This window comes from Macrobrachium rosenbergii, chromosome 15 (genome assembly GCF_040412425.1).
Source record: "Macrobrachium rosenbergii isolate ZJJX-2024 chromosome 15, ASM4041242v1, whole genome shotgun sequence".
NCBI lineage: Eukaryota > Metazoa > Arthropoda > Malacostraca > Decapoda > Palaemonidae > Macrobrachium > Macrobrachium rosenbergii.
Genome location: NC_089755.1, coordinates 34542859 through 34569479, shown reverse-complemented (window position 1 = coordinate 34569479; position 26621 = coordinate 34542859). Strand labels below are relative to the sequence as shown.

General features: G+C 38.9%; 1 protein-coding gene across 2 annotated transcripts in view; it reads right to left on the bottom strand.

Annotated features, from left to right (window-relative positions):
- Nucleotides 1–1553: 1553 nt before the first annotated feature.
- IntS8 (integrator complex subunit 8) overlaps nt 1554–26621 on the bottom strand; it is a 36300-nt gene continuing 11232 nt past the window's right edge. For both annotated transcript variants that reach the window (XM_067117406.1, XM_067117407.1), the window contains exons 6-20: nt 24378–24498; nt 23797–23907; nt 23375–23617; nt 22379–22501; nt 17595–17705; nt 16358–16589; nt 15887–16035; nt 14985–15095; nt 14208–14361; nt 13674–13770; nt 13374–13543; nt 12293–12376; nt 2779–2950; nt 2162–2243; nt 1554–1719 (exon numbers count right to left, since the gene is read on the bottom strand). In XM_067117406.1, the coding sequence (XP_066973507.1) occupies nt 1645–1719; nt 2162–2243; nt 2779–2950; nt 12293–12376; nt 13374–13543; nt 13674–13770; nt 14208–14361; nt 14985–15095; nt 15887–16035; nt 16358–16589; nt 17595–17705; nt 22379–22501; nt 23375–23617; nt 23797–23907; nt 24378–24498 (2035 nt within the window). In that variant the 3' untranslated portion in view covers nt 1554–1644. The remainder of the gene's footprint in view (nt 1720–2161; nt 2244–2778; nt 2951–12292; nt 12377–13373; nt 13544–13673; nt 13771–14207; nt 14362–14984; nt 15096–15886; nt 16036–16357; nt 16590–17594; nt 17706–22378; nt 22502–23374; nt 23618–23796; nt 23908–24377; nt 24499–26621) is intronic.

Sequence of the window (26621 nt, the reverse complement as noted above, 5' to 3'; positions counted from 1 at the left end):
AAAAGGCTAGTTTAATGAATAGCTATGTAACTTGTTGGATCTAAAAAAAAAAATATCTGAATCATTTGTAACAGGCTTTCAAAAAGGTCCACTGTTCTCCAAAGGCTTCAACATCACAAATTTGTCCTGCAAACTGTTTCAACTACAAAAATTGTCTAAGTCTTAAGTCTATTTCTTAAAATCAACTAGTTCTATTTAATTAGTTTTGTCTGATAATGTAAGAACTTGGGAAATCCATAAAAGTCCTAAGAATAACTGGCAAATACTACTGGCCCCATACACAGTTAAAACTATTCTTCTTATTTTAACACGATTTACATGATTAAGAGCTATTTAGTATCCCTTAGCTGAAGTAGGATGTTTCTGCCTTTTAGTTTTTGTCCATTTTCTCTGGTTCCTTCCTACAAAGCTATAAACTGACAATGAACAATTTCTATTTTGGAAGCTTGAATTTCAACAAATGAAAAGTCATATGGATAAAAAAATAGACTAAAATAATAATGTTTTTCTAAATCATATCACACGAACTTGTAAATCCAGGCAATTAAAGTATTGCTACAGTGACCTACTGACTACTGCAAATGAAATCTAAGTGCTACATTTCTAGAAAGCACAAATTACCATGACCAGTAACATCAAATTTTTCCATTGGAGAACAATCTCAACCTTTTAATGTTAATCCATTTTGATACAAAATGGTATACACATATCAACAAAAACATTTATCAAGAAAAATTTATTTTTAACATAATGCAAACATTTTTACACTTATGCAGCTATCTGTGAGTTTATACAGAACTGATAAACCAAAATGAAAGAATAAGTTATGAACTACTAAACGGTAGAACTTTCAAAGAAGGGCCAGAGAGAAGACTGCAGTCCTTTCTATGTGGGTGAGAAGGGATTGACACGTGATGTGAGAGTGACATATGGCAAGATTGCTCTGATTTGAGAGTAAGAGGAAGAGGCATAATTACATGAAGCTGCAAATTTTTGATGGAAAGTGCAAACATTCTTCCATGTGAAACAAACAAAATACTTAAGGAGGAGCACTCTGACCGAAATTCAACCAAACAGGCCTTGTCAGACTTCACCACAAAAATCTGGAAACAATGCAGAGAAAAAGATGATGATACAAAAAATCCCAAAACATCAAGACAAAATGAAAGCAAGTTGACATATCTAAATACTTTTAAGAGAAAACTACGCATCCTGAAACTAACTGAGCTCTTTGATTTAAATTAACAAGTTATGAATCCCAAAAAAAAACGATGCATCCATTGCATCAGCAGAGCTCCTTTGGAACACTTCAAACTCATCCTAGACTATCTTATCCAAAATAAAATTATGCATCTTGAATGCAATGAATTGCTTTCAGCTGAAATTAAACTGTTAAGAAATTAACACATTACCTCAATTCCACTGAATCCCAAATAAAATATTTACACAGATAAAAGCAGTTTTCAAACTTAAAAGACCTCAGTGTAAAATTCTCCAAGACAGTACATAAACACTTACCTGAGTATAGCAATTCAAGTTCATGCAGCAACGAATCATCCTTCTAATAATTCTTTCTGTCAACACTGACTGATCAACACCATATCGCTATTAGTTAAACAAACACATCAGAAATAGCTGAAAGCATTATGAATATATGTCATTTATATATGCAAGATCTGCAGCTGACAGATGCCATGAGGTGCATAAAGACGGATTTGTCTGTACAGCATGGACAAGGGAAAAGAATAACATTATTACTACTAGAATAAGACACATGACACTAATATTCCAATGCCACTTTAAACTTTGAAAGGTCAACAAAATTATTTCAGTATGTTTAACTATCAAACTTTTAATCATCATAATACTACTATGTATTATAGCACAAAATATGCATTGTCATGTACTCATTAATTACATATACTGCATTCCTATTCATGTCCCAAATGTTCAAAAGTTCAACAGTCCATCAACATTACTGAACAGTTTAAAAACCTGAAACCCTAATGAACTATGACAAGTTTCCATAAGATAAATGAAGCAGTGCTCTCATAATAACTATGGTATACTTTTAGCAAACTATAACAAATTGCAAAGCATACATGATACTTCAGAATGTGAAAAATGTCAAAGTAATCATAAAAACAATTATTAAACTTACATATGTTCCAGTAGGATAGAGCTTTAGTGCATGATTAATGAGCCAAGTCAAAGTGTCCTTTACACACTCCTTTGAGGCTGAACTGAAAATCAAATTGTTACCAATTAAAGAAATCATATCTAACTAAATGAACGTTGTCAGTCCATGTTTATCAAACTTCCCCTTTTTAGGCAATGCTATACATATAATCTTTATTTCATAATTTTATATTTGTTGAATTCAAGACTGAAGTAAATTTGCCAAGGATATCAATAACATTTTCTTTCTATAAATTGAATATCACCCACAAAGGAATTCCCAACAGTGACTTTCCCTTCCTCAAACTGATATAACAAATTTTTGGTAATAACACAAATATTTTTTTTACAACTTGTTACGCCAAAAGTTTACAGTTACAGATAGAATCACATTACTAAATTACTATTCTGACACAAGTCAACTGATTCACAAACTTACATTGTAGAATTAATTAATCATGTTTTTATTCGAAGTGACTACTCAAAAAGATTATTAGTCCCCAGTGCCTCTGTACTTTGACCTTCAAGCCTTTTTTTTTTCTCTAATGTGCTACATCTTAGATTAAGGAATTTGCTTTTGAAGGTTTTGCATAAACTTACATTGAGTAAGCAGGTGGGGGCCACATGGCCAAATGATCAATATGTATTTCATATACTGGCTCTTCATTAAGGATATTCAGGACATGTCCAAGCAGAGATATGAGGATGGAGAGGCAACTTGGCTCAACCAAATTCCCAAGGAAATCTAAAAATGAGCTTCTGTTCATGACACCTGTTGAGGAAATAAAAATTAACACCTGCTCTAATCTTCACTAGTTTTGCCCACAAAATAATTCTCATATGTTTGTCAAAATTATCACCAGTGACTATCATTTTTGCACTGATCCCAACATTTTGACTAAAATTAAAGTAACTATCATCATAACTATTGCTACAATTTAATATTCTTTGAGACCAAAATTCTTAACTTAAAAAAGTGATGGATACCAGACAACACACAATCTTAAAATCAGAGTACAGTCAAAACCCCAGATTCGCGGGCTCGCAATTTGCAGAATTTTCTGTGGAGCCTATCTATAAATTATTCATAGGAAAACTCACCCATTCGCAGATTTTTTCATAGAGCAATATTCTGTTTTTTCATATTATTTTCGTGACTAAATACTATACTGTACCTACATACACATTTTATGATAAAATAATGATTTACAGTACTAATTTTCAAATACTAATATTAATTTTAATAAGATTTAATAACATCAAGCAATAAAATTGGCTAAGTCCACTGAGCTGTTTGTATTGTATGATATATAAATGATTTACTAATTTTCAAATATTAATACTAATGTAAACACAGCAAATTATCAATTTATTAAAGAAAATATAGTGAATTAGTATGATTTTAGTTATAAAAAAATTTTTTCCCAGTCTTCTCGGAACAAGGGGGGAGGGTGTAACCTGTCAAATATGTCAATTATCTTGACATACAGTATTGACTAAGGAAGTGTAGAAAATGTTGCCAACGCTTGGTACAATATATATGTTGCCCACTGAGAGACGTTGTCCACTCTCTCAATCTTCAGGGTTTCTCTCTCTCTCTCTCACAAAAGATTAGATGGATAGATAGATAGATAGATAGAGAGATACAGATAGATAGAAAGGGAGAGTGGTTGAAAGAAAGATATACATAATATATACTGTACTGTATTATTAAAATTTTTAATTGTTTAACCATGTAAGTAACTCGGTTCATCTCTCTCTCTCTACTGGAAGGATTAGAAGTATGTACAAATTTTTAAGGGTAAATTATTTAAGATGATTCTGAAATTATATTAATAATATCATTTCAAAGATTAATACAGTAATAGGACAATAATTTAAGGTATATTTCATGTAGGATGATACTTTAAGTAAACATTTGGTATTTGAACTTTCAAGATAGGCAGTTATAAGCATTTTTAGAGGGGGGGATGTTAACTATTCGCAGATTTTAACTATTCACGAGAGGGCCTGGTATGCATCCCCCCACAAATACGGGGGCTGACTATATACACAACCTGAAAATCAGAATATTAAGTGCAATAAGAATGAGAACTGAAACAGCTATGTTTGACATACAAAAACTGATGTATTTCTAAACCTGTTATAAATGTTATCCATTAAAGAAAATTAAGTATTGTAGCAATACAGTAAAGTTAAAATCTGAATTAAGTTAAGGATAAAATAAAATTTGTTCATACTTACCTTGGTCAAACTATATATACTTAGTTTCAAAAGCAATGAGTTCAAAAGATTGGAACGGAAGTCCTTTACAGAATTTCAAGAACTCACGGCAAATTATTTTAAGAGCACTGGGGCCAGGTGGTTATAAACCATCTTACTGGGCCATACCACTGGGAGGTCTGGTTAAAGGAACCATTCCCACTGGTATTTAAGTATTTTCAGCAGTGCCACTGTCTCCAGACATGGAGGTGGGTAAAAGATGGGGAGTGAAAGATATATGTTAGAGTCAACACAGTGAAATGACTGAAAATTTAAGTTGCAACAAACTTTATTTTATCATTAAAACTAACACATTTTGTTCATGAGACTTAACCTGAAACAGTGAGGTGACTGATGTTTCGCTGAACCCCACCACTGGGATCAAATGTCCTCAACTAAAAACTACAGGATCTTCACTGAAATATGATATTTTAATGATAAATAAAGTTTGTTCATACTTACCTGGCAGATACTATATAGCCGGTATTCTCCCAAGGTCCGACAGAATTTCAAATTGGGCATCACCCAGGCTTCAGGTGGTTATACCATCACCTGGGAGGCGTATCAGGAACCATTCTATTTTCTTCAGATTTTCTAACGCCACTGTCTCCTGAGGGAGGAGGTAGTGGTAATAAATATATATATCTGGTGAAGTATGAACAAGATTTATCATTAAAATATCATTTTGTTCATGAGACAATGGGATATATATATATAGCTGAATACCACCTTTGAGGGGGTAGAGACAGCCAAGAAATAGGAAAACCACTATTGGTAAAATTATTTGACCCGATAGCCTGACTGAGTGGTTACTGTCACCTAGTCTGCTTGCTTTTACTAGAGACCCCAGCAGGTAGTGACCTATATAGACTGGGACGACTTTCTAGATGATCTGTCAACAACCACAATGTGACAGACCATAGCCCATACAAAGATCAAAAGAGCATTACTAACCACCCAACCAACACCTTCCAAAGTGTTAGTTTGGTAAGGATTGGGAAGACTGTAGTCGACCCAACAACCCAAAAACACAATTAAAAGAGGATAGATCAGAGTTACCTGGTCCTAAGCAGCAAATGTATGGTCCCAGCGAAAGCAATTTTCGTATGCTACCCAAACATCTTGCCAAGAGTGAAGTGAAACACCGAATTGACTTCGCCAAAAGGTGGTACCCAGAAATGTCACTGAGTACCATATTTTCTTGAAACGCCATGGAGGTGCAACTGCCCTCACCATGAGCCTTAACTCTCAACAACTTGAAGGAGTCGTCACAACTGGCAGGTGTAGAATGAGCCTCCTTGATCGTTTCCTAATGAAGAATGCCAGAGCATTCTGACATAGGTTTAACTGGTTGCTTGACAGAACACCATAAAACATCCAATGGACCACGAGTGTCCTGTGTTCTGTTAGGTAGTACTTGAGAGTTCTAACTGGGCATAGAACTCCTCAGGTTCTGTCCAATAAGGTCTGCCAAACCTTTAATTTCAAAACCTCTAGGCAAGGGGTAGAAGACTATCATTTAGCCAAGAACTTAGGGCTTAAAGAATAGACAGCATTGTGTTCCTTGAAGCCTCACATGCTGATGGCTTGAACTTCACTCACTCTCTTCGCCGCAGTTAGGAATGCCAGTTCCTTGTAACATCCTTAAGAGATGCAGAGGGAGAGGCCTCCGAAAAAGGACTAAACATCAAAATTGAGGATTATCCAAGTTCCAAAACAGGGGAAATCAGCTGAGGAACCTTAGCACGCCTTTGAAAGAGCCTCGTAAGATCGTGAAGTCCTTTGTCAGACAAAGCTAATCCTCTGTGTCTGAATACAACAGCATACTCCGGATAACACTTGGATAGTCGAACTGCTAGCTCAGTTTCTCCCTAAGAAAAGGAGAAAATCCGCAACCTGGGTTTCACAGTGATAGAGGAAGAGGAAAAGCTTGCTTCTTCTACACCAACCTTTTGAAGGTTGCTTACTTCTGGATATATCCTTGATGAAGAACTTCCTGGAGCTAGCGATGGCCCGTACCACTGCTCAGAAACCCCCCTCGCCTGACCAAGTTTCGTGATAGTCTGAAAGCAGTCAGACTCAGAGCGGGAGATTCCAAAGATATCTCGGTGGGTTTGTATGAGAGCAGGTCTGCTCTCAGGAAGGGTCTCGGGAAGTCCCAACCAGAAGAGAAACTCCGAGAACCAGTGGCCGCTGGCCAAAACGTGGGATGAACGCCATCCCGTCCCTTCCGATGCTGCGAACTTGCTGATGACTTCCCAGAATTTAGAACGGAGTGAAAGGCGCAGAGATCCATTCCCGCAATCCCAGGAAGGGCAACTATCTGCACTGCCCCAGGGTCTAGTACAGAGAGCAGTATAGAGGGAGCTCTTTGTTCTGAGGCCGAAAGAGATCCACAAGATGGACGCCCCCATAACCTTCCAGCTCCTGGCAAACCCTCCTCGATGAAGGTCCACTCCTTGGCAGAAGTTGACGGCTGCCGACAGAGAAGGTCCGCTCGAACATTCTCCACTCCTCTGCAAACAAAGGACTGCGATGAGAATGGAAAGCAGGATTTCTCTGGCTAGGGCAAACAGGGACTCAAAGAATACCCCTTGCAAGGCTGAACAGAAAGTAGTGTTGTCCGAGTTTGCCTGTATCACACGACCTGAAACTTGGCTAAGAATTGCGAGCTAGAAAGATAGCCGCCAAATCTTTGAAGTGATGCCAGGACACCTGTTCCTCTCCAGGTTCCTAACACTTCCTCCCCCAGTGTTGCCCACCTCCCTGGACGCTGGGCCGGAAAAACAACACTAGGTCGGGGCTCTGAAGGTTGAGGGAAACCCTTCACAACCTCGAGGGGTCGAGCTACCACCAGGTGATCCTGATGAAGGGAGAATCCTCAATCTCCTCTAGGTCTTCTGTTTGTCCAGTTCTCCACCAAAGAACTGAAGAGTCTGAGATGCAGACTCCCAGAAAAACAAACTTTCTCCAGCGAGGAAATGGTCCCAGCAGACTCATCCATTCCTTCACTGAGCATGTTTCCTTTTCCAAGAAGGATGAGACTTTTCCTATGCATTGCCGCTCGCTCCTGGACGGAGACGCTATAAAAGTTGGATGAATAGATCTGAATTCCCAGATACAATGGACAGTGAGGGGATCAGATGGACTTCTTCCACCGGCTATCAGAAGTCCCAGGGACTTCACAAGTTGCAGAGTCAATTTCAGGTCCTCCAGACTTTGATCGCGAATCAACCAGGCTCGAGAGTGAGATCCTGACGCGCTCCAGGTGCAACTGCATCGCAACGCTTCCCATGAGACGCGGTGCCCGCCGGAGCAAATGTGAAGCCATCCGTGTTCCCAGGCGTCAACTTCCAAGTACGATGATCGCGGAAGCTGATCATAGGGGCTGCGCTTTCAACGCCCGTGAGTCCAAAGAGAGAGCCTGAATTGGGAACACCCTATCCCGAGACAAAACCTGAGATACTTCCTCGACTGGGGATGTATGGGGACGCAAGATAGGGCGTTCTGAAGGTCCAAAGACCATCCAATCCCCTGGTCTTAATGCTCCTAGAACAGACTGGGACATCTCCATCGTGAACTTCCCTTCACCACGGCGTTCAGTCTGCTGGACATCTAGACTGGTCTCCATCCTCCTGACTGCTCGAACTAGGGAACAGTTGGTTGTAGAATCCCGGGGAGTCCAGCTCCAGGATTTGCCACAGATTTTCTTCGAGCATTTGCAACATCTGCTCGAAAAGGATCTGTTGTTTCTCTTTGACAGGAGGGCAGTTGGGAAACAAAAACAGAGGTGAGGAGACGAGAAAGGGGATCTTGTATCCCTCTCGGATAACATAGAGGGGACCAGGTGTCTGCCCTCTTGCCTTCCAGGCTCCGAAAATGAAGCCTGGCTCACAGGGAGTTCTGGAGATGAAGGGAGTCACTTCTTGCCCTGGTTTAGGCGACATTCGCCTCTGGAAAGACTCTCTTCCTCGGGAGACGATCTTCCCATGGAAGCCCTCCACGCAAAGGGCTTTAGCTTTCCCGGAGGTCTGACCTGAGATCGGTGACGTCAAAGGGACTGCAGTTTGAATGTCTTGACCAGTTTTGGCCAAGAGGTCTTTTTGGCCTCTCTCCTATTTAAGCTGGCGGCGAGATCCGATCAAGGACATCAAAGAGATGGCTCGACAATGGGGCTTAACAGCAATATAACTTCGCTACGGAGAAACTGACTTTGCTGAAAGTTCAAAACACGGCCCTCTTCAAGAGGCCCGCACAAAAAGCCTGAAGTCAGTTCCTCCGAGCCATCCTCTGACGGCCTTGTCCATGCAGTTCAACACGCTGGACAGCTCCCAGGCTGATCGAGTCTGGACTTAGATAATTTGACGCCTAGAGCCCCCAAACACCAGTCCAGGAAATTGAAGACTTATATGAAAAGTCCCTTGAAATGGTGATCCGTTTTGACATAGTCCAACTGACAACTTTTTGCAGACAGAGGGACTTTCTGAGAAGATAGCTTAGATTGCTTGAGCCATATATGTCTCCCAGGACGACGGATTCTGAACTTTGAGCCGAACGCCCCCTCTCCGACAAAGACATACCTGCCTTGCCGTCAGCTTGATGGAGGCAGGGCAAAAGAAGTCTTGCCTTGATTCCTTTCCTCCATCCAGGTGTTAATCAGAGGAAGAAGGCCTTCTTTCTCGCCAGAGACAAAGGCATCTTAACAAACCCCGATGTTCTTCTGCAGCTGGCCTTTGGAGTGCTAATCATGAAAGAGAGGAGTCGGCCGATTTGAACTGGTCAGCCAAACAAGTCCTGAGAAGACCGCCAACTGAGTAGTCCATAGTAAACGAGGAAGTGGGAGGCTGCTCAAGGTCATCCAGGCCTGAGCCATGCAAGAGACTTCTCCCCTCTTCAATGGGAGAAACGGTCAGAGTCTGGCAAGACCTTGGGAGAACGGGTAGTTGTGCCGGTCCAACATGAACAGATGGGAGCGTTCGCTTCAACACAGTCTTGAAGCTGCTCTTGAAGCGTCACGAGCAACCAAAGAGGCGCCCTGATGAGCGCCCTGTCGAGCCGGCCCTGTCGAGAGTTACAGCCGAGTTGTCCAGCTGAGCGCCCTGCATGGCAGCGAGAGGAGCATCCTGACGAAAGCAGCTACAGAAGTGTCCAGATAGCTGCTTTGAAGAGCGACACGCCTGCAGCCGAGACAAGAGAGATGGCCAACACCAGCGACTCGGGAGCGAATATGACGACTAAAGATGGCTAGACGACAGACGGTGAAGACAAAGAGGCGCAGGAGAGGGGGACTTCTGGACCTCTTGACAGGCAGCCTCGAAAGGTCCAGTGGAGCCAGCTGACGACACACGCCTCTTACTGGAGAAGCCTCTCAGCAAGGAGAAGGATGAACTGACGCTGGGAAAAGTCCAGCAGAATTCCTCCACTGAAGACGTCCTGGTCCTCTTAGCGCGTGGGGGAAAGCATCGAAACACTCAGAAGAAGACGAAAAAAGATGCCATTGAGAAAGAGGACGCAAGCGCCCTCCTCTGGAAGCTTCTCTGGCGAGAGTCCAACCGAGAGTTCCAACCCTTGGGGGAGGACGCTCGAGGACAAGGAGCAGTCCTTCAGGATACGTGCACGCCGCACGATCCTTGCAGCCTGGGAAGGCCATCAGACCTGCCGAAGGACGCCAGATCGGGCGGGAAGCCCCCGTAACCCTCTTCTTGCGGCTTTCGACTTGCCCTTTCCTGAGTCCTGGGAGTCCGGGAGAGGTCCAGGGTAGAGGCATTATGGGGCCGATCTGACGCCCTCCACCACTAGGGCATCACTAACACTAACTGCACTTTGAAGAGAAATCACTTTCGATTCCAGAGCACGGATGGTGTCTACTCCGCCACGGCCATAGCCCGCAGACACAACCTCAGCAGCAAGGCAATACCACAGGGTTAGTGATACTAAATTACAATAGGGTTACTAGTAGGAGAGAACTTGATATCCTGACTCTTACTAGCACTCCTGGAGGAAGACCTCCAGCCTATCACGCCCAACTTAATGCATATAGGCATCACATACACCTTCCAGCTTGCATCCAGCAAAGTCTCACACTCATTGCAGTGATCATTTATCAAGCAAACTGAACACCTCTACACCATGCATAAAGAGTGAGGAACTATCACCGGCCTTCGGTAGCCTCACCTTACACTCATTCACACAACATACACTGATAGCTAGAGAACTAGATCCAGACATCATCCAAAGAGCAATCAAAGCAAAATCAAAAACAGTCCACAAAGCGTATGCCAATCCACAATCCAAAGTCAAAACCAAAAACAACCAAAAATACTTAAGTGAAAATAACGAGTTTACGAAATAAAGACGGAGGAACTGAAAACAGGTGCTGACAGTACCGCGACAGAGAAAAATCTGAATAGAAAATGGGAATGGTTCTTGATACCGCCCCAGCGCGGAATGGGTACTAACCACCTGGGCCCCACTGCATGAATGAGTTTTTGAAATTTGTCGGACTTCGGAGAATACAGCTATGTATATATCTGACAGGTAAGTCTCATGAACAAATCTCAAAACATACAGTGTAAACCATACAAGTTCTGTATTATATACATCATACCCTGAATAAGTATACTAGGGTCAAATTTTTTTTTGTATCATCTTTTTCAACTACTTCAGCCTTGGTCAAACTGAAGAATAAGGCAATGAGTTTCAAAATAGGCATCTATCTTGTAGGTTCAAGAGTTATTCTCTGCCACATTATTTTCAGAGCACACAAGTTCATAAACATCTTACCAGGCCATAAATGCTGGAATATCTGGTCAAAGTACATGTAAACACCGTATTTTAAGTATTTAAAAAGCAAGTTACTGTCACTCAGACATGGATACTAAAGGTAAAATATCAGTGATATATATATATACCAGTATAAAATGTCTGGCTCACAGCACTATCCTAGGTATACTTCACAGATTCTCTTAGATCAGCATTTTTCATGAGGTACGAGTTACAGGTGAGCCAAGCATCTCAAGTCAAACAAGTTGGTATTAATACAGTTATTAATGTCAGGCCACATGCAAAGTATTGCATACATTATTCTCTCATTTAAAAAAGTGTACTGGCACTGCTCTCATCTAGTTTTTGGTCACTTTGTTGCCATTTTTTGAGAGGGCTACATATTTGTCATTTTATGTCTTGAAAAACCAACATTCACAAAGCTCTGTGTACCAAAACCATCTCTTTTCAAAGTGCTACTCCACGCTGAACAATTGTTAAGTCCTTTTGGAAATGTCAATGATTCATTTTATCCACTGAGACACAGCCTAGGGCTGATGGGTTTTCTGCACTGTCATTGAGAAACCAGCTGGGCCCTGAGTTTCCAGGACATCCTAGAAGGGTAAAGCACCCTCAATCCTTCTCTCACATGTAAGCAATGAGGAAGGTGTGCGGGGGGTCAGTATAGGGTTTATAGGGATTTTTAACTGCTTTTACCTCATTGACTTTACTGATGTATCATCTTGCTCAATATTGATGTTATTATACTTATGACTTACATGGCTATCTTTTCACTATAACTTTGCTTTTGTGACAAAAACTACAATTCTCTAAAATTATAAAAAGCTGTACATGTAACTGAAATTTAACTTGACAAAATAAACAAAATATAATAGGACAAGGTGACAATGGAAGTGTTTCTGACCTCAACTTTACCAAAGGTGTATTTCAATGGCAATACATCCAATGTTTCTGTCTTTAAATGTCCCAATATAAATTTTCCTAACACTAGCATGTTAGCACAAGCTAACAGAATAGAATTTTCTTTTTCTTAGGTCTTCATAATATAATCAACACAAAAAGACTTTACCTGAATCATGTTGTCGCTCCACTGCAGTAGTCTGCCCACAACTGGAACGTTTGTGCTGTAAACTGGTGCTCAGTATCTCAACCACTGTCAACAACAATCACCATTAAGAAGGCTGTCTAGTTTAGGATGGAAAACCTTATTCTACTGGAAAATGGCTGTAATATTCATAACAGGTATAAAGGACATCATATACATCACTTTTAGCACCCTAAAAACCAATTCTGATACCTTTTCATTTTTCACTACCTTTCAGTTTTAAAAAATCAAATGCCTACTTCTCCCTTATTAACTGTTCAACAGGGATGAAACTGATATGATACATAAGCCTTGTGCAGATCTTCAAACAAATCGAAAGAAATTCAGTCATCTGAGTTATATAAAGAATTTCAAACTTTCTATTTCATCAATCAGAGTGTGTGTGTGTGTGTGTGATGTTTCAATGATACTGACTACAAAATTATAAAGGAATGGCAAGTTGAAGTTCAGTATGTTGTGTTTGCAGACTACAGGCTTCTAAAATTTGAGTACCAACCATGAACTGATGCACTGTTGTACTACTTGCACCATATAGTTTCAAGGCAATTAAGTGCACTCAATTGGAGCTTCAGTACAACTGTCTACTATACATGGGGGAAAGTTGCCATTAATCAATTCCAATGGCAATTATTGTAATTTTCAGTAACAAACAATATTTTGCGCTGTATTTATGGGTTTTTTCCCAAATTTTGAGGTGGCACTGGGAAATAACCCAGTGCCACCTCCAAAAACTGGGAAATAACCCATAAATACAGCACAAAACTTTTTTTGCAATATTTATATTCAAATGGCCAAACGCCATACCTAGCTGTACACTGTATATAAAATCTTAATAGGTTAGTTTTTCAGATTTCTCTTGTTTTTTTACTGTACAGCCCCTTTCATCATAACAGGCACCAGAATAAATATAAACTTGTCAAAATTCAAAATACTGACATATGTTCTACGAAGAACTGAAAAGCTATGGCTTCTCTAATAACTCTTCCCCATATATTCATCAAAGCTTAATTTATGTAGCTAGTCATACATTTTGTTTCCAACTTACCCACATCCCAAAGTGCAAACCACACACTTTTGTTCGTATGTTTTTCTCTCAAAGCATGAGCAGTGGTTGCTAATGGTTTAACTAAGGACAGGAGAGGAAGATGACTGGGTAGCGATGTTCCACTCAACAAAGTATTCCATTCTCCAGCATTCAACAATAACATCACACACCTTTAAAAACAAAGCCAGTACTTTAATATTGACCTACTTGCATCTTAGTAGCTTAAGCATTCGGTAAAGCTATAGTCAAAATATAGCAAGTTTTTTTCCACTTAATACTGAAATTAAAGGATTAACATACCATTTGGTAATACTTGTCCAGGGTACAATACCATCCCGATTATTATGGGCACTTAAACACTGCCTTGCTTCATTGGTAAGCTCTTCCATTACAGAGCCTGAAAATAAAGACAAATTCAAGATTCACAAACAACATTTCTGACCATCAATCAAAGAATTCAAATGCAGCCATTCAGAACTTGTAGAATTTAAAATAAAGATTAACTCCAGTCACTAACAACTTGAAAGCACTGCATACACAGTGCCTGCAACCATCCTACAAACTTTTCTTACATAGTTTTATTATCAACTTTTCCTTACATGTCATGAACAAATGTAGAAAGAAGTGTAAAAGTCACACAAAAAGTTCAAGGAAAACTGAAGAGAGAGACTTATATGTGTGAGCATATGACTGATGGGTTTGTATTAGGTAGTTTTACAATGTAAAAAATTGATATTTTTTATTCATCCAGAACACAATACATACATAATCTTCTTCCATAATGCATAAGATCTTTGTATATTTTAATACACTAAAAAATCAAAATTAGCTTACCGTCGACACAAGGTAACTGATGCAGGCAATGCTGAATCTTAGTCATGAGAACCATCCACATAAGCATTTTGCATAACCTTGGCATTTCCCTCCCTTGTAGCTGACTTCCATGTTTGCTGGCTTCTTCTAGCAACTCGAGAGCACTGCCAAAACTCTGTAAAATAAGGGATGATGAATGCTCCATTATAAATCATTGGCTGCTCGTTCCGGCCCCTCTGCATAATGCAGAATGGAGACAAATCCAGGCAACTCAGTTCAGACTGAATATAAAAATGGAAAACCAACTTGAATTGATAATGGAATTCTATTTTCCTGTTACAAGGACCATGGAAAAGCTCCCTATACCACCTCCATCATTTGGATCTCAAGTTAGTGAGCTGGTTCTAATAATAATAACAATAATAAGTTCAGTCTGACTAAAATGCAGAGTTCAACTACCTCTTAATAAGCTATAAGTAATTGGGCTGAAATGCTGGTTAGTTTCAATATCACACAAAATACAGTTATGAAATACTATAAGTATTCTTATTACATACAAAACATTCATCTACAAAACTATCACTAAGTTCTAATTTGCCTCTTGCTACCTTAAATTATGGGATTGCTAATCCCATTCTCATAAAAATCTTTGAAAATTACAGTACATCCTATAATGTACGAATCAAAATTCTCTACAAATGATGTTTTACGTAAAACTATCGTGCCCAACAGTTAAGCTGATAAAAAATAAACCTTTCAGACCCCTTTTTCATACTGTCATAAAGGCAAATCACTGACCTTGGCTTGTAGAAGTTCCACAGCTTTTGCAATATAAACATAAACCAAATCTCTTTGAGGGCACGGTGGTAGTTTCATCAGCGTGTTATTGATGGGTATTGGTACATCCCACTGAAAGAAAAAATATAAAAATTGTGATTAAATCACCACAAGAACAAATAGTACATGTACTCTACCTATCTTTTCCACCATGAGTAAAACAAAATCAGCTAAAACTTTCTAAAAAATTAAGCTTTAATATTGAAAAGCTTACATGGCAAAAACTGCTTATAGCTTTAAGGGAACTTCAAGAATTCCATATTTATAAACTTTAAATCTAACTCCAAGAAACTTTTACTTTTCCTTAAGCCAAATATAATTCTTTAAAATACAGTATACTGTACTGTATTCCTAAGTCCTTAGTCCAATGTACATTTACTCATTCAGTAGTTAGGGTGTTCTGAACTCTTAAAATTAATCACAAAAGCCTACTGATTTCTGGCAGCTGTCTCTTCATCTGAGTAACATAGAAAATAAAAGAGCTATAAATTGTGGGAACTGCATTACAGCATTACATGAATAAATACCAAGGTTTCTGAGTACAGAAATTCAAATTTACACAACGATATCTTCCTTACAAAACTCCACAAAGCACATCACTACAGTCTTGAAAACCACTATCATCCCAGACTGTCTAAGTCCTACAATTATCAAAATTTACTAACCAACCAACCCATAAAACCTAGTTAATAATTTCATGAATATATGTTAAAAAGAAACAAAGATGAGTTAATAACCACTAAGCTTAGAAGATTCTATTTTGACTGAATATTCAGATTACAATAATATCTACGCGAGACAAAATCCTCAAACCATGAAGCTTATCGGCTTTCTTCTCAATAAAATTGAGTTAATTAACATACCTTGACGTTTAATTCTGGAATTTCCTGCTTTGGCATGTCAGGTCTTGGAGGTGATGCATTTTTATAATGCATCACTGCATCTTTCAAAACCTCCGGCTTATATGAGTGAATGAGGTCCCATATGATGTCATTTATATCATCTGCATCCACTATAAAATTCATGGAAGAAGACATGAAATTTTAAGATGAATATCACTTGATGCTTCATTTTCATTCTCTCAACAAAATCTACAATGACAAGATTATGATCACTTACGTATATACTACTGAAATATATTTATGTATATTCTCCAAAGTGTGTTACAATGCTTCAAATAGGAAATATAACAATAAAATGAAATAACTGAAGGAAGGAAAGTACATGTGTAAAGAACAAAAAAGAAAATTAATGAAATGAAATGCAGAAATGTGTAAGAAAAAATTACCACAGAAATACCACATTATCACAGAAAACAAACAAATTCACCCTACCTGTCACTGGCTCATCCAAAGACATTTTAGAGGTCGAACTTCTAGCATCTTCATAATTTGGCCACATATCTAATAACTCGGCCTTGGTAAACAGTACCCTCACAGAAGGATGTGTCGCAACAGCAGGAACAAGTGAATCAGGAATCTTCCCTTCAAGACAAAGGGTCATAAGGAACATGCGAATTCTTTCCTTCTGTTCATTGTTCAGCTGAGACATCATACTCCCAATAGTCTGAAATTTCACAAGGTAACATTACTTCATACAGGGCATAAAATTCACATAATCTTTTGGATAACATACCAGGTCCACAAACAGTAGTGGGTAATACTGACTTCTAACCCAGATTTATATATCAAATTGCTTATATCATTCTCACATTATATTAAAATCATCATCTCTCAAACTTTTAAAACATCTTGAAGCCTGTAAATCTCCTACACTGTTACCTCTCAGAGCAAAAACTCACAATACATAAGAGATCTTGAACAGCTTTACTGAAGCTAATATGGACTAGTTCATTCTGAAATGTTGCATTTTTAATTAAATTAATTAATGTCTTTACAACAATATGAAAGAAAGCATTCTCCCAAAAAATCTCCTAAAGTGATAGTTCCACTTGACTGATTATTGAAGAGTACACCTTGTGAAGAAAGTATGGTACTGTTTAAAGAAACGCTTCAGATTAAGAACATTTATAATTCTACGACAGAGGTTTTCCTAACAGAAACCAACACAAAAAATACTTTCTCAAATAACACTACAATTAATGACACAAGTAGGGCAAAATCAAAATCATTAAAATCCATATAAACAAACGAAAGAAAGCATGCTCCTAAAAAATCTCCTAAAGTGATAGTTCCACTTGACTGATTATTGAAGGGTACACTTTGTGAAGAAAGTATGGTATTGTTTAAAGAAATGCTTCATTTTAAAAACATTTATAATTCTACAACAGAGGTTTCCTAACAGAAACCGACACAAAAAATACTTTCTCAAATAGCACTACAATTACTGACACAAGTATGGCAAAATCAAAATCAATAAAACCCATATAAACAAACTAACATACATATGAAGCAATTGGAGAAGAATGTATAAAAAAATTAAAGTATGGTACTAGCAAACACAAAAATAAAATACAAATGACATAACTAAAGTCTGAATTAGTATCATGTCCAGTAGTGCTTTTAATTTCAACAATGATTTCTTATCACTTCAAAGTTTTAGTCTACTAACCTGGACTAGGAGTTGTATCGCTGGTTTACCAGACTCAGTCAAAGCAATGGGGTAGGTACTCTGCCACAATTCCCCCTCTAAAACACATCGAAGGGCATTTAATGATTGTACCTGTTAGAACCAAAAAATTTACTGAAAGACCAGTATGAATAAATGGAAGCACTAAACTTACAATGTAATCAATACTTGACCTACCTCTTAACTGAAGACATTTCTTACAATTCCATAGTGCAGATATAGAATTTCTGGTCCTAATGTGAAAAACTGGTCAAAACATACAGACAACTCCTAACTCAAATATGAAATTATAAAAATACCTAATTTAAGATAGATTTCTTTTTTTAAATACTTACCTCTCTATTACAAGGCTTTTACAAAAACGAGAACACTTGGTTTTCCGTGAATATCTGTCTTCTATCCACCTACTTCCCCACCACCCAGGGGACCAATAGGTACAAACACTAGTAGCCAGTCAGTCTACTTCTGTCTAATTTGAATGTAAGGAGGTAGTGAGGGCAAATTATATAATGGAGAGGTAAGTTTTAACAAATAAATGTGAAATTAAATTAAGTATTTATATTTCTGAGATGAACCTTACCCCTTCATTACATAACTGATTCCAACGTTTGAAAACAAGATGGGCAAGGTGGAAATCAACCAGTCCTTCAAAGGCTACTTAGTAACAAAATATTTTGTACAAAAGTGTTTCTTTACTCACTGAATTCAATCCATCGGCTATTACTGCCACCTTAGGAGGATAGTCACTCAGGTACAAGATCCTCATCATGAAGATACCTGAGGTCTCTTTGGAGGGTACCCTCCTTCAGCAGAAGGAGGGGTAGGGTTACTGTGCCAAAACCCTACAGAGCCAATAATGGATAACTAACAGGTACATATGGACAAAAAGGTATACATGCTTCTAATAATCAGCACCGAGTACCTCCAAGCTTCCCAAAAACCACATCCAGGTTTAATAAAGATGGGACATATAATATTTCAGAGCCCTAACAGGGCATAAAACCAGCTCTTCTTCCTCAGGAGTTTCTAGCAAAGGGATAGAGAAAACTCTAGGAAGAGCTTTGGCCTTCACATTGTTCTTGGCACGAAAGGAAGCCGAAAAGATAATTCTGCCCCAGTACCTGAAAACCCTACTAGTAAAGATGATATCGCTTGCAATTCACTTATTCTTTTGGCCGAAGCCAAGGCCACCAGAAAGAGGGTTTTCAAAGAAATGAGCCTTGAAAGAGGCCTCTCTCAGGGGCTCAAAAGGAGGGCCTCTAAGGTGTCGTAAGACAATATCTAGGTTCCATAAAAAAGGTTCTTGAAGAACCTTCTGCATTTCCCATTGAAAAGAGCGAACAGCTTCACGTAAGTCAACATCCTTTGAAACATCCAATCCAGTATGCCTTAAAACAGAAGCCAGCATGGATTTATAGCCTTTGATGGAGGCAACACACAAACCTTTAGCATACCTTAAAAATAGTAGAAACTTGATTACATTATCGATGCTGGTGCGAAGACATGAAATGCCCCTGGACTTGCACCATGATCTATATAGTTCCCACTGTTTCCAATATATTAGTGGATTTTCTCCTTTTCAGTGAGGATGCAGTCCCTAGACGACTTTGAAAAGCCTTGAACTCTGAGGAGTTTGTCAACAGTATCCAAGCAGTTACACTAAGCATACTGATATTTCCATGTAGCCTCCCTGTCTCTGTCTGTCGAAGTAGGTTTGTCCAAAAAGGTAACTGTCTGGGAACTTTTATCAACATTTCTAGGAGGTCTGTGAACCAATGCCTCCTCGGCCACCAAGGTACAATTAAAATCATGGTTGTGTTCCAGGGTTCTCTCAATTTCTTGAGTACTTCCTTCAATAGCGGAAATGGAGGAAAAGCATATACGAGTAGGTTTGCCCAATCTAAAGCCATAGCATCTACTGCCCAGGCTTGAGGGTCCGGAACTGGAGAGACGAACAACTGGAGACGATGATTCATCATCATTGCAAAGAGATCAATGGGAGGTTGGCCAAACTATTTCCAAATTGCCTTGCACATAGTCGGGTTTAACATCCATTTGTGGGGAAAATACCTGTCCTGGACAATTTGGCATGTCCACCAAAACATTCAATCGACCGGGTACAAACTGGGGCATTAGGACAATGTTCCTCTCCTCCATCCAGAGAAGTAAATCCAAGATAATGGCTACTAATGTTTCTGACTTCATGCCCCTTGTATTCTTAGGTATGACAGAGACGGTGAGTTGTCCGATAAGAAAGAAATTACTTTTGTTGATCACTGCCCTTTTCCAGCTTCTGCAGCCCCTTCTGGATAGCCAACGACTCCTTGCAGTTTATGTGCAGATTCTTCTCGGCTGGGGACCATACTCCAGAAGCAACTTGATTCCCCATAATTATACCCCAGCCCCAGTCAGAGGCATCTGAATAGAGTGAGAGGTCTGGGTTCAGGGACTCTAGAGACTTCCCTGCAAGCAGTATCTCTTCGGACATCCACCAACAAAGGTAAGGGAACAGATCTGGATTCCAGGGCAGTATCTCGTGTGACTCTCTGCACCAGTAACTCCTTAAGTGCAACTGAAACGGTCTCATCCATAGTCGAGCACCTGGGACTATCTTCTCCAGAGAAGACATGTGACCTAACAGAGACAGCCAGCATTTGGCTGGCATTCTTCCTGAGGAGGCAAATTCGTTTGCGATTGACAAGAAATTGTATACTTGAGCACATGTAGGAAAAAGAACTGAGGACGTCTGTCCATACACAACTGAACCAGTTCCTTAAAACCTGAAGTGACCGATTCTAAGTGTTCCTTTTCCTATCCGAGGGTAAAGTGGGAGAAGGAGAACGCTGAAAGGAAGAGCTGAGCCTTAACAAGTTTTCTTCATCTGTGACAACTTAAGAAGCCTCAGAACCAGATGGTCTTGTAAGACCCGGCGCTAGAATTCTATTAATCCACTCTGGTAAATACTTGAACTGAGAACAGCTCTCTCAAGATCTGACTGAGAAAATCTGGCTGACACAGGAGGGGGAGAACCCTTTAACCATGGTGACTTACCTTTCAACAAAGGAGAAACGCAACCTGTTCCCTTAATGCCACTAAGAACTCATTCGCTCGTACTTACCTCCTCACTCCTCCTACTATACGAGTCATAGACACTAACTGCGGCCCTGAAGAAACTATACAGCCTACTGTCTCTTGAGGATTCGCCGACTCTTCCCTCGGGCTCTCTCTAAGTCTCTCCTTCTCTCTTCTAATACAATACTTTACCACCTTCTCTATCTCTTGCAAAGACCACTCCCTGCAATGATCACAACGCTCTCCAAATCACAAGTTACCCCACAATGATCAATGCATAACTCATATGTATTGTACTTCAAAGAAACCAATCAGGTCTCCCAACTGCTTACCTTACAAAATCTAAGAGAATTTGATAAGAAAGACTGAGAAGAATCCATAGTGAAACAACAAACCACAATCTAGATGATCCAAGTGGATAAACAAGAAAACAAACCAAATATTCAGAGCACTTGTCTACACAGCCGTCCGATTTCACCAACAAGAGCTGAATGAGCAACCAAAACATTCTCTGTCCTACCCCACCCCACAAGGGGTTGGGGGAGTAACTACAGGGAGCGTTCATTAACGACTGTTTCAATTTTAACACGTCAAACCTGTGCCAAGTAGTCGCAGATAAAGCTAAATGATAAAGAGTAAGTTCCACCTCAAAAATTACACTTACAAAGTTATATAATATCATCAATATTATATTAGGTAGGTGAACCAGACCACATAACCAAATATCTTAACTCCTACAGGCCTGGTCAAAATGCAAACGTAAAAAAAATATGTACTTGGCTTATTCTACAAAAACACTAATTTAAAGAATTTGGGTACATATATCAAGATTACCATCAATTGCATAGCTTTACCAGACCAGCAAGTCATTAAAAAAGATAGCAAGACAAAAGGCTTATGGAACCAGATCTATTCCAGTCTCCACAAGATAAGAACCGAGATATTTGTAAAAGTACTTTGCAGGATAGTTATCTGAAACTTTGTGTTTTTTAAAAAGAAAATGATCATATGCTAGGCAAAGCAAAGCTTGTCACTAGCTAAGGTTTGAAAGACTAGAATAATAAAAGGGGAAGAACTAACTCCACAGGAAGTGATATGATTACTAGCTGAAAGCAGGAAGGTTACAGGATTCTTGGAAAATTTGCTACAGGAAAGCACCAGAACCTGGTAGCTGAAGGAGGTAGTTGCTGAAGTAAGCTATAAAAGGACTGCTAATCCCAATAGAACAAATGCAAGAATGGTCTGGCAGATATCATAAGCAATAATGCCTATAAATGATTCAACACTAAGGTAAAAATATTATTGAGTGATACTTACATCTAGGAGGAAAAACTCATAATTAGTCCCCCCCCTCCTATTAATGAGTGAATTAACTCTACCATAAAAAGTACATAAACTCATGCAGGTCTCAAGCCTGGACCAGATGAAGGTTAACTCACCTTGTTTGTAAACTACCAAGAGATACTGAAACTTGAAACAAACCTTAGTACAGTAGTTTGGAACAAGAGCAATGGGTCATAATAAACACTGAAAGCCATTGCTGCTACAGTTAGCAATAATGGATGAATTCTCAACTAACACTGCAGACCAGGCTTAGTGCATCAGTAAGTTACAGGCTTGAAATTTGTTTAATGAACCACAATGTCTGATACTTGATTTAAACAATAAAAAATAACAAAATATTATCCATTTACCTCTTGAAGGAGACCACGAGGTAACTTATCAGGAGTGCTCTGAAGGTCCAGCTCCAAATTTCTTCTTACATATGATGGTAATTTGAACACCAAGTTATCCTCTGAGAGTACTTCAATTAAACCCTATAAGTGTATGAAAAGCAATAAATGTTAAAAGAATGTTAAAGCACAATTGTCATTGAGTTCCACATGTTAGGCAGATTGTAACTGTTTCAAATCATGTTTACAGTCAAGATAAGTACAGAGGCATATTTCTAAAAAGACAATCTTACATAAAAAGTATTTAATTTTATTGTGTGGTCAGTCCTACACAAATATGCCAACACAAACAGTAAACATAAAATAAAGAATTAAGTACCTTAGTAACATTAATGAATACATTAAGTACCTCAGGAAATCTTGACAAATATTCAAGAGACAGATATGATTGTCTTCACATAACTTAGCAGTTTTATAATAGCTACAAGACCAACAAAATCTGTTCAGATAGAAAAACTGGTCACCATACCAAATAACATTTTACAAACTATCAAACAAGCAAATTCTCACACTATCTTAAAGTCAAGTAAACTACTGTACTGTATATTGTAAGCTTAATGCAGTACAAAGAATATACCAGGAAAGAGAAATTAAAAAAAAATTACAGGTATTAAGGAGAGCAAAAAGAAAATAACATTTATCATAAAAAAAATCAAGTATCACTAAAAATAAGATAGAAAGCAGCCATAGACCTAACAACTGCATGCAGACCTGGACTTAATACCAAGTGGTGGGTTGAGCTTTTGTAGAGCGAGCCACCTTTCCTTCCACATGCACTCATCACACCTTATTAGCTTCTAACATTCATAGTAAATGAGAAATGTAATAATAAAAACAAAGAAATTTACTTATGCATGGTATTTTGACTGAATACAGCTGTGCCCTCTCAGCATTCATAAGCATAAATTTGCATTATTTCTCAACAAATAATAGGAAACATTAATTCACTCAACTTACCTGAAAGTTATTTGACATGGCATACATAAACCTATCATATAATGATCTCTGCTCAACTGGTGTTGATCGACCACATAACGCTGCACAGCTGTTGTAATAGCCTTTCAACTTAGTTTCACTAACTCGGCAATAATCAGGGTGAGACCCTACCTCTGGCATTAACTTCAAGGCTTCAGAGAAATGGGAATAGGCATCTTCATATTTCTCTTGTAAAAAATGGAATGTTCCAAGATCATAGTGAATCTGAAAATTGCACGTATGAAGTAAGTTACATTATACTTCAATTTGAAAATGTCTGCAGAAATTTTAAAAACATCACTGGTACTGATAACCTATTTTATTTTTTTATTTTAAGAACACTGAAAATAAAAGAGTACGGAAAATATCATTACACTGGACGAATACACTAGGATAAAACTGACCTGACATTTAAACTGTTCATCAGCCACAGATATGCACCTTTGCCATGCATGAGTAACAACAGCATTCTGATGCGAATAAACATTAAACGTGGCCATAACAGGTGCACGAACCTGTACCAAATAGAATGTAAAGTAGAGTACAGGTAACAGCAATTATTAATACACAATTCACTCACCAGAATACCTCAGAAAGAACTGAATGAATGACATCTGACAAATCCAAGCTGAACAAATGTTCTATTAGTGAACAAAAATTTAAGAAAAATACTGTACCTAAAAGAAGTTCCTTGTTTCCTTAATCTTATGGGTTTTTTTTTATCTAAAAAACAAGCCCAACAGCTGAGGATGCTGTACATTCAAAATGCTTTTTAAAATTTCTCTCCATTTCAATTAATCTTCTTGCAAGGTGTCAAAATTAAATTTGGATTGCCTTGACCACCAAAATTTCAACAAAATAAAAACTGATCAATACTACAGTAGTAATATCTAAGTATAATGCCTGAGTACAACAAAAAGATAACCAACCTGGCCTCAACAGTCATAAATAGTTAAAAACCAAAAACACAGTAAATTCCATTTACCTCTCCAGCACCTAATAACTGCTCTAGAATCCTCACAGAAACTTCTGCCCCTCTCTCCAAAACATTTAATATACTGTCTTGCACTTCCCGTGATTCTTGTGTAGGGTCTTGTTGACCGGGGCTGAAAAAGTTTTAAAATGTTGCCTTAGTACCTTCCAATCCCTGTGAAGTTTCCTTAACTTATCTTTAGAATTACTGAAAAAATTACATTTTATGATAAAATAAAGTTTTATATATACTTACCAAGTAATTACATGGCTATTGGTTCCTAACAAACGGCAGCTTAAAAATTCAAAATTCGCGCGGTGACACTTCTATCATTTGTGTGTAGGTGACAAGGTCCCGCCCACTATCTGGGACTCAAAGGAACAACTCAGTAGAGCTCAATTCGTTTCATGCTCTAATGTCCATGCAAGGGGAGGAGGGTAGGCTCCGTTCATGTAATTGCTTGGTAAGTATATATGGTATAAAACTTTATTTTATTCATAAAAATGTCATTTTCATATAAGTAACTTACCAAGCAACTACATAGCTCATTCCACATTGTTAGGAGGTGGGAAAGAGCATGGACATATTCTACTCCAAAGCATTAATTAAGTAATGAATTTGAAATAGAAAGATTGCTAACATTAAATAAATGTTTGTTGTTCCTTGCCTGTTGAGAGAGCTGCTGCAGATAGATACATGTACTGCCTCTGGTCGTCTCTTCTTTCAACTTGTAGTGGGCGCGGCAGTGTAGCCACGGGTCACCCCTTGGGAACTTTGCAGTGGAGGAAGTACACCATATGCTGACAAAGTTTAAAAGATGCCCTTGCCCTGCGCGCAGACCAGAATACAAAATAACAACACTGTCACCTACACCACAGAATTAACACCATAACCCAAACCATTAAAAATGAAACTGATGGGTACTCAAGGTACAAAGTACCCCCAGGCTCCCGAAAGACTTTAAACCTTAAGTCAAGGCGAGTGGATAGCAAAGGAACAGTGAGTTCCCTATGCTTCCTCTCCCAACACCATGCCAGCCACAGATAAAGGTCCTAAAGTGTTACAATTTTCAAACACGGTTTCTATGTCCTTGAGGTAGTGTGAGGTGGAGATGGATTTGCATCTCCAGAATGTCGACTGCAAGATCATAGAGAAAGAAAGGTCATGTCTAAATGCCAAGGAAGTTGCGACTGCCTTGATTTCAAGAGCCTTAACCTTAACTAAAGGAAAGGTTTCTTCCTGGATCTGAGAGTGGTCTTCTGATATCAACTCTCTCAGAAAAAAGGAAATGGCATTTTTGGAGAGCGGACGAACAGGGCTTCTTACAGAGCACCAGAGGTTGCTCAAAGGTCCTCTAATCTTTTCCGTCCTGTGAAGGCAGTACCTGAGACACCTCACTGGACAGAAAAGTCTTTCTTCTTCACCAGGCCCTAAGACATCCATAAGATTCTTGATAACGAAGGATCTAGGCCAGGGCTTGGAAGGGACCTCATTTTTAGCAAGGAAACCAAAAGAAAGAGAGCAGACTGCATCCTCTTGCGCAAACCCTACACTCTTGCCTATCACCTGTAACTCACTAATATGTCTGGCAGTAGCAAGAGCCACTAAAAAGAGTCTTCTTGGTGAGATTCCTGAGTGAGACAGAACGGAGAGGTTCGAACTGAGGACCTGAAAGCCATTTCAGTACAACGTCTAAGTTCCAAGAGACGCTGGAAGAACTTTCTTGCTTAGACATATTGAAGGATTTGATTAAGCCACCGATATCTTGAATAGAAGACAGATCCATTCCTCTGTGTTTAAAAAATAGAGCTGAGCATTGATCTACCCCTTTGATGGTAGAGGTCGATAATTTCCAGACAAACTTCAGGAATATTAAAAATCAGCTACTTAACTTATAGATGCCTCAGAAGAAGAGACCTTATAGCAGCTGGACCAACTCCTGAAGGCTGCCCATTTGGATTGGTAGAACTTTGTAGAAGACGCTTGTCTGCACCTTGCAATCGACTCTGCAGCCTTCGCGGAAAGCCTTTTGCTCTAACGAGGCGCCTGACAGTCTGAAGCCTGTCAGGGCCAGAGCAGAAAACCCTTGGTGGAACTGAGGAAGTGGGGTTGTCTGAGCAGTGACTGTTTTTGTGGAAGGAGTCTTGGGTAATCCACCAGGAGCCAAATCAGATCTGGGAACCACTCCTTGTTCAGCCAAAAGGAGCGACTAGGGTCATGGAGGTGCTCTGATGTGTAGAAAACTTGTTGATCATC